We start from the raw sequence: 11,570 nt of genomic DNA on the forward strand, positions 1-11,570 counted from the left end.
TTCGTGACATGATATAACTTACTGTAAAAGATATTTTTAAAACTTTTTATGTGAAATTTTAAATTTAATCAAAAGTACTCAGGATGTATAATATAATCTTGTTTACCATCATCCAGCTTCAACAGTTATCTATTCCTGGCCAATCTTATTTGATCTGTGCCTACATCCACTTCCCTTCTCCTATATTTTTAAGCAAATCACAGACATCTTATCATTTCACCCTTAAATAGTTGAATACATAGCTCTAAAATAACTATTTTTTAACACAAGCAAAATACTTTTTTCACATCTTAAAAAATATGTAATTCCTTAATTTTATTAAACACCCAGTGTTCGAATTTCCAGTAGTCTCAGATGTCATAAATGACTTTTATGCTTATAGTTTATTTGATTGCATTGGAACTGAAATGAGATTCACACACAGCAATTGGTTATTCTACTTTTAAGATCTTTTTTAACTGATAGGTTTTCTTGTTCTCTCTGTCTTGGTCCCTCTCTTCCCCCCATTCTCCCCTCTTCTACTTCCCCTCACCCATCCCCTCCCCTTTCTCCTCTTCCTTTCCCTTTCCTTCTCTGTCTTTCTCTCCCTTAACATTATTTGTTGAAGAAACGGGTTGTTTGTCCTGTAGAGGTTTGTTCCAAACTCTGGGTTTGGCTAGAATTTTTAAAAGGCAAATCCTATTCAGAGATATGTGCAAACAATTTACATTAGTGGAGGGTTTCATCTACTCCAGATTTGGTTAACATTTAACTGACAAATTACATTTCTATGGTTGGTCATCAAAAGACCTCACCATATTTGTTTGCTGTGATTAGAAGGCTCTGAATTGGTCTGGGCTTCTAGATCTCTCACACACAAAAAGTCCCTACTATTGTCATCAAGAAGAACAGAGTGAAATCAAACTGGAGATCTTTTCTCCATTTGGTGATAGATTTCTAGCTCCACTTAGGGACTCATACGTGAGGCTTTCTCTCTTTACTCTTACACCTTTGTACCCAAGAGCAACGTTTGTTTGTTTGACAGCAAAATATTAGCCCCAGAGACTTGTATTGAAGGAATTTTATTTCATCTTTATTTAGTAACTTAATCTCCATAAGACCAATAGCAACATGACTTCATTTGACACCAATGTCACCTCAAACTTGAACAGAAAACGAGCACAGTTATTTGTGATAACTTTGTGCCCACTGAAGCACATGATGGATTTTGACTTTTCCTCAATGTTCACTATGAGCAACATGTCACAATACAAGCAGAAAAATATAATAACGGAGGTAGATTTTCCTAACAAGGTCATTTAAGCATCAGGCTTCCTCTTCTCTATTGTCTGGAGTGAGATAACATATGCTGGACTGAACTAGCAGTTGAACTAGCAGTTCAACACCAAGAGCGCACAAATGACCAGTGTGTTGATTAATATATTTTTGTTTGTTTTTAGGTAGTCTGCCCTGGAGATGGAATGGACATATGCATTGATTTCTAGAGGCAATGAAATTTGTAACAAGATATCTTTAACTTACAAATATGTTTATTTTTTGGTTTTTAATTGACCTGACGGAAACATCATTTCTTGGGTGAAAGTAATCTGTGGTTTTGGCAAAAATGTAGCAAGAAAGCAATGTTTTATTTGTATCAAAATTTTTTCCAAACCAGTCAACAGCTTCATATTCTTACCCATTGAGATTTATGTTTGTCTTTAATTTTCATGCTTTTAAAAATGCTGTTTGGTAATAGAGCAAGCCACGATCCCTTAAAATCCTAAGCTTCACGTGTAACAAAAATTTACCCATTACAAGAGTTTAAAAGTGACAAAGAAAACATTTTTGTTTCTTCCCTAATTTTGAATTTGATATAATTTGTATTTTCTATGGTATATTTTGGGATGACCATTTTATAGAGACAAAACATACCTATTACAGTTATAATTTGGTCAATGCTTTGAGTTGTCACCAAATGTAAAAAAAACTATGATTTCTGACATTGCTAACTGCCACTAAAATAAGGGACATGTGTCAAACAGGCTGCACAGATTCTGAAAATTATGACTCCATGGCACCTTGTGGATTAATTTCTTTCATATTTGGAAAGGAGCAAAGTTCAATAAGAAACTCACTAAGAGTCAAACTTCATTAACAAGTAACTGCTTTGATGAGGCCCCTAAATAACACTTTCATTTACTACTGAAAAATCGATACCTTAGTCCTAATCTTGCACAATAACTTGTTCTCAAACTAAAATTTTGAAAGTTTGAACAAATTATATCCTTTGGGAAGAGATTATTGGAAATCAGGATTTGGGATCTGTTTTAAAACAAAATAGGAAGGAACTAACTACTTACATTATTAATTCTGTTCTATATTCTGATTTCCAAAACTGAACAAAACATAAGACCCGAGGTCAATAACTTTCTAAAGCTGCTCCCTGAAGCCCTATGGCTGTGCCATCTTCCTCTGTGCCAGAAGTCAATTCCAACAGAGAGAGCGGAAGATAAACCACCTCCCTCTGCAGATAATCCCATCACTAGCCACTCTTCCTTCCTAAACATGAAAGAATGTGCTGGTTAACTTCTGGTAAAAAGAAGGTAGACTGGGATGAGCCAATTTGCTGTTCATACTTTAAGAGTACCTGTTTCATGAATGAACACAAACATTTATGTAAGCACACACAGATATACACACATAGATTTAGTTAAGGGAAAAATAGTCACCTTTTAATACTTGTTGGGGGGGGGTGGATTGTAAGGTCTTCCACTGACTATTAGTTAAGTAGCCCTTGTCATCAGTTTTTACCCTCCCCTCAATTTAATCTCTAGACTCATATTGTCTTTAGGGAGATTCTCCTTGATGTTTAGTAAGCTCTAACAGCTTTGTCATAAGTCAGAGTTCATCGATATTTCACCTCCTGACAAGTAGTTCTCTTGAGTGCTTATTTTAGAGAATTTCCTTTTCACTTCTCCTACTTAATCACCACCACTTCAGGCTACTCAACCCTGTGAGCAGACAACCATTTCCTTTCGCCTGCCTTCTCTGGAACGAATGCACCATCCCAAATTAGACCTATACAAAGTCATTCCAGGTTACAATGACAGATCCTCCCTCTCTCTCTCTCTCTCACTCTCTCCCTCCCTCTCCCCACAGACCAATTCCATCTTTCCATAGAAGACTTCTTGTTTCAGTATAAGTCAAAGCACACTGGCATGGGTTAGTAGATGGGAATACCACATACAAGAACTTCCTAACTGGAAGTATTTTATGGCTTAGTAATTTTCCTCAATAATGTTCATTTTGTTTTCCACCAGTAAAACTGTGTCACCTTGAAAGTCTGGAAGAATTACATCCTGGGGTTTTGAAAATAAGTTCAAATACTTATTGAGAATTAATTCAAGAACCAAAGACCATTTTCTGCCCTTTATAATGACCTCTGACCTCATTCTGTTTACTCAAAGAGAGCAAATGCTTTCAAGATACAGACTATGCCACCTCGAAAAGATGGTTACCCATAGACTACAAGACGCTTCCCTAAACTTCCTCTGTGGCATGGGCAGCTATGAGGGAATGTGGCCAGCACCTGGGACACCATTTTCCAGACGGCTGTGATATTCAGGGAGAGATGGCACTTCTGCCAGCCGCGCAGATTCAGAATCCACCCAGCTGTGGAATTCCAAGACCCTGCATCTCTTCCCGAAGTCAAATCTAACAAGGATCTGATCTCAGCAAAGGATAAGGTGGGGTGTGGGGAGGTTAGGAAAAGAGAAACATAGAGATTCGATCCAATGATCGCTGGGCTGGGACTTAAAGCCCCAGAGTCTGAGGGCGACGGGATGGCGAGGGCGTGCGCCCTGGGGCAAGAGTGGGGGAGTCTCGACCCGACGTCTGCACGTGGAATCAGGAGTTCTCTGTTCTCGGGAACCCTCCCGGCCATCTCTTTGCCCGGGATCGCTGGCTCCTTCAGCTCGAAAGGGGCCCGGGTAGGACTTGGCTTGGAAGGCCCCCGGGGCCTGCTCACCCACTCGCCTGCGGTCCCCCCGCCGTGGCTGTCCATCACCTCCCTGCCTCTTGAGCGGCCGAGAAGCCCTTCAGGTCACGGGCTCTCCGCGCCCGGAGCTGTCAATCCTTCTCCGTCTTGAAATGCGGGTTCTGGTTGCCAAGGAAATTGCCGCCGCGCCCCTACGATGCCCCCGGCCCATCTCCGTCCCTCGTCCCGCCTGTCGCTGCCCGGCTCCTCATTTCCTTGAGCGCCGCCGGACCAACAAGAGTGAGGCGGGACCGCAAATGTAAACTCGTTCCCCGCTCCCCTCTTGCCACGGTCGGGGCGCTCCAGGAGCTGGCCAGGCCGGCCTGACCCGGCGCGGAGAGGCAGTCCTTGGGCTCCCCGGAGCCTGCGCTCGCGCCGTGCATCCGCGGTGGACCCTCCGCCGCGGCTGGGCCTGGCGGGAGCGCGAGGCTGAGGGAGGGGTGGAGACGCACCCGCGAGGCTGGGGGCTGCGGGGACCGGGTGGCGAGGCGGGGACCCCTGCGTCCCGCTCCCCCCAGCCTCTCTCCCCAGATGTGGCCCCGCTGCAGCGGGATGGCTGTGCTGGGCTGTGAGCTTGTCTAGCAGCTTCTACTGAGCAGCTAATAGTATAACAACCCGGCTTTGATAAATCTGAACTAATTACCCCTCTTAATTAAAGTCTTTAGCAGTTGTTTCACTGTTTTGGCAAGAAAACAGGGGAGACTTGCAGTTAGAAAACAGCAGAGCCCGAGCTCACAGCGGAGCTGCTGATTAACACTTGAAGCGTTTCAAGGACCTGGCACCCGCCGCAATTTGGTTTTCATCCATGTTTCCTCCCTGAATGGAAGCATATTCGGCTATAAACATATACACGCACATAAAAACATAGAGGCTCTCTTTGCCAGCTGTGTACAAGTCAGTATGCGCCTTCAGGATGCTAACAATAGATATCCGTCTACATGGTATTATTGCAATATGTGTGTGGGGATGTATATTACACACATCTCCTAGACAGATTGTTCCCATTTAACTGAGCACTACAGACACATCAGACGGCCCAGGACAAAGGCACCCTTCTGTTAGAAAACTCCACATCTTCTGTCTCTGAGCTTCATCAAATTTCATTACTTTACCAAAGTTGTAACTATTTGGAGAGACTATTATTCGCCCTTGGTGAATTTTTCGGTTCAAACTTTGGGTGATACTAACCCAGGATTGAACTTTTTAAAATGGAGGAAGGATGAGGGAGTCAGAATCAGTGATCTCTAACTGAATAACATGAACAGAGCCCTAAAGTTTGTTGATTAAATAAGCATGTTCCAAGTATTTATTTCCAACAGTCGATGAATCAATTTTCACGTGCAAGAATCAAAACCAAAATTCAAATTCATTCATAATGAACCACCCTTATCTAACGTGTATGTGTGCATACGTGTGCTCACAAATGTGGAATGTGCCTTTACAGACACACATATCTATGCGTGTATATATAACATACACACAGTGTTTTGTTACCTCAGGGAAAGAGGAAATGATCATCAACAATTGGCAGGCATCTTGAGACGGCAGAGTCAACACAATGGAAATATATACAATAATAAAATTAAAATGGTGCAGCATTCCCGGGTAGGATCTCAATAAATACACGCAGAATTTGTTTTAAAAAACAAAACAAAACAAACACCATCTCTCCACCCGCGATAAAAAGTTTTTCCAAATTAAGAAAAAAGTCAGAAAACAAACAAAACCCCCAAATTTTCTCATAATCGTTAGTGCCTATATAGAATATAATACACAAAACCATTTAGCAGGTGCATGCAAGAGGCGAAATGCCGGGGAATGCAGAGGCGTCTGGTCGCTAACGCATGGGGCTCAACATGCCCTGGGTTTGCAGAGGAGCTTGGATCCGGAGGTCCAGCTCTATTCTGCCGCTGCCTCAGTAGTGGGGACCCTGGCTGGGGCTGGGAGGGGACTTTGGCCTTGATCACTGGTGGCCCGGGTGGAGCCCGGTCTGCAGGGGCCCAGGGGGCGGCAGCGGCGGCGGCAGAGGAGGCAGCGTCGCGGGCGCTGGCTGCTGTAGAGGGGGCGGCGGGTCGGCTCCCGGCTCCCCAGCAGGTGTGCGCGCCAGCCCCAGGCTGCTGTCGTGCAGCTTGCGGACGTGCTTCTTGAGGTCAAAGTTCCTGCAGAAGCCCTTGCCGCACGTGGGGCAGGTGAAGGGCTTCTTGTCGTTGTGGGTGTGCATGTGGAAGGTGAGGTTGTAAACCTGGTGGAAAGCCTTGTTGCAGATATTGCACTTGAACTGCTTCTCCCCGCTGTGGGTCAACTTGTGGTTTTTGTAATTGCCTGAAACAGACAAATGACAGGGACGTGGATAGGAAAAGAGAGCTTGAAAAGGGAGGAGCGGACGGGTCGAAGGACAACGATGCAATAGAAACAGCTGCCGCAGCTCGGACAGCCGGTGCAGGGCTGCGCTCTGCGCCTGCACGTCTCTCCCCAAGTTTGTTTTTTAACAGCAACAATGGAGCCGCTCCCTCCACATTTAATTACATAAAAAGAGAACACGCGGTTGAAAAGAAAGACCCCCTCGGAACATGAACCACGTCCTTCTCTATTATTAATTAGACGTGGAGGTAGGAGGTTGGAATGGCAACATAGGCGCCAGTAACTAGCTGCGTTTAAAAAATCATTTTCTAAAATATCCCGAAACGATTAGGGCTTTCGGTAAGACCACCGTGAAAGACAGCATCTCCCAGGTTCCATACCTTTTTGATGAAATCCTTTGCCACAGAATTCACACACAAACGGTTTGTAGCCTGCGTGAATGCGAGTATGCGTGTTTAACGTGGAACTTCTATTAAATGCTTTGCCACACTGGTTACATTTGTGAGGTTTTTCCTAAGCGGAAGGGAGAAAAAGCAGAGAAGTTAAGGTATTTTGTTATTAAGTGGAGTCCTGCAAACTCAAAAACACACTAATTCTCTCTCTCACGCTTTTAAGCAGAACAAAGGCAAACCATACATGGCATTTCCCCCTGTCCAGCCAGCAAATTTTAAACACACCTTATGCTAAAGACTAAGTGTTTGTCGGCCATTTTTCTACAAACCGTTCCGAAGTAAACCAGGTGAAACTGAGACAGTCGAACTCACCTGGGTGTGAATGATCTTGTGCCTGCACAGGGTGCTGGCCTGCCGGAAACCCTTTCCACACACTTTGCAAACGAAGGGTCTGGCTCCCGTGTGCACCGGCATGTGACGGGTTAAGTTATAATGCGCGTTGAAGACCTTAAAGTTAAGACACATACTGGTTAGCGCAACAAGCACTTCGAAATCAAACCGGGCAGAGAGAGGGGAGGGAGGAGACAACCTCATAACCAGTGTGTACAAATAGTCACAAACGAAAGTTAAATTAAATTAAAAAGGAAGGAAGGGAGACCTCCCTTCTACATGGTACTTGCCTTTCCACACACTTCGCAAGTGAAAACTTTGGGCTTGGCATTAGGAGAGCCTCGGCTGAAGTCAGAGGTTTTGAACGCGATTTTTTCCGACAGAAGCTGGGCGCTTTCTTTCATGTAATGCTGCAGCTGAGCCTGAGACAAGTCTTTGAAAGCTACTCCCGCGGGGTACTTCTCCACCGCTGGGACCACCAGTTTATTCCTTTCTGCTAAATACGTTTTTGGCTGCGGGTGCAAAGGGGAACTGAGAAAGTAGGAGGCCACCGGGTGGATGTTAACGCCGGGCGCCGGGTGGCACGGGTTGTCCCCTCGATTCAGGTAGCACAGGGCTCCCATGGCGTGAAAGGAAGAATGGTTGACCACGCGCGGCCTTACCAGCTTGTACTGCTGCAGCGGCAGCGCGTCGCGGGCCAGGTCACCCTTGAGACTCAGCGCGCAGTTGAGCAGGTCGCTGCAGCTGAACGCGGGCGCTGCGGGAGCCGCTGCCGGCGCCGCCGGAGCCTCCAGATTCGCCTTCCGCGGCTCCGAGCCCGTCATTCCTGCCTTGGGACTCGTGTCGTAAGCCACAGGTACGAAGGGGATCATGCAGGGGATCGACGAGTTAAGATGCAGAGAGGGCTTGGGATCCCCCTTGGGCACGGCTCCCTGCAAGAAGTGGGGGACGGGCAGGGCCCTGGGCTCGGGGGTGCGCGCCATGATTCGTTCGATGGAGAAAGCCAAGGGTTTGGAGGTGCTCATCATGTTGCCCCGGGCCGGAGCAGTCGCTAACATTTTGGCAGTCCCGTTGTGGCAGCTACTGTCCATGTCTGAGTCGCCAGCGTCCGTCAGCCGGGGCCGGGCTGCACCGTCGTTGCCTTGTTCCCTGCTTGTCACAGACCTGCGGAGAGGGGGACGGGCACCATCACCACCAGCAGCCTCCTCCTCCTCCTCCCCAGCATCACCAGCCGAACCTCCCTGCTCAGCCCAATGGACTCCTGCCAGCCCATCGCAGAGTTCTTGGCGCACCAATGACTCGGGGACAATCACTACTTATTTCTATCAATAGAAAGTGTTGTGTCAATAACGCAGCCAAGATCTCGCCAATCGTTAACTTCCAAGAGGAGAAGGTAAACTAGATAATTGCTCAATTCGCTTCCAACAGTCAACAGGAAAACTTTTTTTTTCTCTGCAGTCAGTGACTACTTTTCATTGGTGAGTGAGGTTCCCCCGCCCAGAAGAGGCGGGGGCGCTCTCCGCAACTCCGCGCGCCCTCCCCTCGGCGCACACACTCTCAGGCGCGCACTTCGCTACCCTCCGCGCCCCCCCGCCCCCCCTTTGCTGTTTCCTCTGTCTTTTTAATTCTCAATCTGCTTAACCAGGGTTTAGAGGCCAAGCAAATCTGAGATCAATTTTCTCGTTTAGCTCTAAGTGACATCATCTAAAATCATTGTGCAAGGGCTAAATAAGGAAACGGAGTCTAACTCAGGGGCAAACGCCAGGCTATATTTATCAAATGCCAAGCTCCACAAAGCCGCGGCCGGGAAGCCTCCGGCTGCGAAATCCTAATTTTTCTTGCATGGTTCCGCCCGGCTGGGTCTGGGCCCGGGTCAGGGCTCCTCTACAGCCCTCTTTCTTCCTCTAGGGCCCAGGGCTGAGTGCTTCCGGCATCCCGGAGTCTCCGCCGCCAGAACCGAGTCTGGACCATTTGGAAGACGCCAGCAGGTAACTGGCCTCCCAAAACACCCCTGAGAATTCAAGGCCTTGGGAGGCTTGCTATGTGTTTGTGGTTTGTAAACGTGATGCTGAGACATAAGCTTGCGAAAGACACACTCTAGCCACAAAGTTGAGGAGGAGTTGCAAGGAATAAGCTGGTATCACACCAAAAGAAACCTGGACGAGGGCCAGACCCTACCCCCGACACAAACACCCACGCGCACTCTTATGCCTTTCCACTGAAAGCTGGGAAAGTGAATTTCTTCTAAGTACTCTGATAGAGCTCTCTTGGAGCAATTTAAATAGTAATTGTCGAGCGGAAAAGGGAAACTATTGATTCCCTCCCTCAACCTCCCTACTGCTGGTGTCCGCACGCCTCCTCAAATTAGCGCAGGCTGCAGCCAGGGTGTGTGTGCACCGCGGAGCGGCGAGCACTGCGACCTGCGGGGCGCGAGTCGTGGCCACAGCAACGCTTCCGCCTCCCAGAAAGAGAGCGGAAACCTTGCCTCTGCAACGCCCCCCATCCAGGCCTCGGCCAAAACTCCCCGGGAGGAGCCGTAGAGCGTAAGGAGTGTTTCCGGAAGACACCAGTGGCTGCGACCCCGGCTGCGCGGGTTCTCGCCACTTAGGAGGGCGCCGCCCGGAGCGCGCCCGCAGCAGCGGCGAGCACCCTCCTTGTCGCTCCCCTTTGCAAGCCTGAGATCGCGCGGAGCTTAGCCCTGTGACCAGGTGTGCCAGGGCCGGGCGTGCACCGGCAGCTGCGCAAGGAGGACTCGGCGGTCACGAGCCCGCGCCGGGAGGAAGAGGAAAAGCGCAGAGGTGCCAGCTCAGGGCCTTGCAGCCTGCACGCCCCTGTGAATGGCCTCCCGAAACAGCCCAGTTTACCATCTACCTGGTGAGTTACCCTGAGCGGATGCTTGTAGAACGGGTGGTGGCGGGTGCCAGACATCGGGCCAAACGGGTGTGGGCGTCCTCTTCCTGCAAGAGCTCTGGAAAGGATCGGTCGTGGAAAGCTGGATGCAAGCGGACTAGAAACCCTGGGATTGTTGAGCCCCTGACCACTTCCATCCCAAATGCGAAGTTGGACCCCAAACGGAGGAAATTGACCTCAAAATATTCCCTCCTCCCTACCCCATTGCCCAGCACACGCCAGGGGCCACTCACTCTGGCTTTTCGTGGTTGTATGCCCCGCCCCCGCCCGGCGAGCCGAAATGGGTGGAAACCGAAAGAGCCGGGTCTGGGAACGTGCCTTGTGCCCTACAGCGAGGCATAGCAGCTGGACGGGTGGTGGGGAAACTTAATTGCTGAGGAAATAGAGGAGGAGGCCTCTTGTTGAAGTTGCAGGCAGCCAAAGAGCCAGGGAGGGGAAAGGTCTGGATGCGACCGGCCTTAGCAACTATGCTTGGAAGTGCCTCGTTTCAAGTCTCAGGTAGCTTCGGACTGGGAGGGCAGATGCAGCGGTAGAGAGGTGCAGAATGAGGCGAGCGCGGAGCACCAGGGCCGAGTCCGGGACATCCACAACGCCGACGCACTTCGAAGCAGTTCTTGGCCCGGGCGAAGTCACGCAGGGTGCGCCCAGGCTGGAAATTTTCTTTCCTTTTGCTGCTGGGGCCGCACAGCCCGTCTTCTCTTCTGCCCTGCTCGGACAAAGAGCGCGGGACGGCTTTGCTAGGGGAAAGGGGTGGGGGCGTCCCACGACAGATGGGTCGCGGTTAAGACTTTAATTGCTCCCTTTTGGGGCGGATCAGGTTTCCTTTCCTACCTGCCACTTCCCAACTTCGAAAAATCCCCCTCCTGCTGCACTCCTCCGACACAGGGCCAGGTTTAAAGGAAAAACAAGGAAGCATGAAACTACCCGGCTCTGGAAAGCTTTGGAGCGCCCAGCTGACTTGTGCAACTCACCCGCTTCCGGAGCGTTACCTGCCTTCTTGACTGAATGCCACCAGTTTGTTTTACGTTCGTCGCGTGTCCCTCCCTCTTCCCTGCTCCCCCTCCCCCACCGCCTCCTCCTTAACGGTATCAGAGTCTTGATTTGACCTCGGTAAATTTCTCCTTCGGCGGACACTGAACTAAAAAGGAAAATTATTGGCTTAGGGCATACGTGTTTCGTATGGCTAATATTTCAACAATTTGCTTTTCAATGGTCTTTTCGGGATTTGCCTTTTTGACAAGCGTTTGAAAGTATAGTGTCATTTGAGTAACGCAGATGTCGTAAATTAGCAATTATGCCTTTCCTTTAAAACATAGAACTGAGCTTCCTAATCCTAAAGATGTGAAGAGATGCTTTATAAATCCAGGTCTTGATAGTCCAACATTTGTTAATGAGTATTCTTCATTCAAAACCTAACCTAAAACCTATGTTAATTTTTTAAAATATCTGTATTAAGTAAGGATTGTCTTAAACAAAATGTTAAATGTATTTAGGAATGGCTT

General features: G+C 48.3%; 1 protein-coding gene across 1 annotated transcript; it reads right to left on the reverse strand.

Annotated features, from left to right (window-relative positions):
* Positions 1-5,296: 5,296 nt before the first annotated feature.
* On the reverse strand, positions 5,297-8,451 carry FEZF1 (FEZ family zinc finger 1). The gene is made up of 4 exons (XM_044760379.2): positions 7,449-8,451; positions 7,141-7,275; positions 6,757-6,889; positions 5,297-6,337 (listed from the first exon to the last, which is right to left on the reverse strand). Exons 1-4 carry the CDS (start codon positions 8,247-8,249, stop codon positions 5,979-5,981), a joined length of 1,428 nt encoding a protein of 475 aa, XP_044616314.1. The 5' UTR covers positions 8,250-8,451; the 3' UTR covers positions 5,297-5,978.
* Positions 8,452-11,570: the final 3,119 nt, after the last annotated feature.

This window comes from Equus asinus, chromosome 1 (assembly GCF_041296235.1).
Source record: "Equus asinus isolate D_3611 breed Donkey chromosome 1, EquAss-T2T_v2, whole genome shotgun sequence".
Lineage (NCBI taxonomy): Eukaryota > Metazoa > Chordata > Mammalia > Perissodactyla > Equidae > Equus > Equus asinus.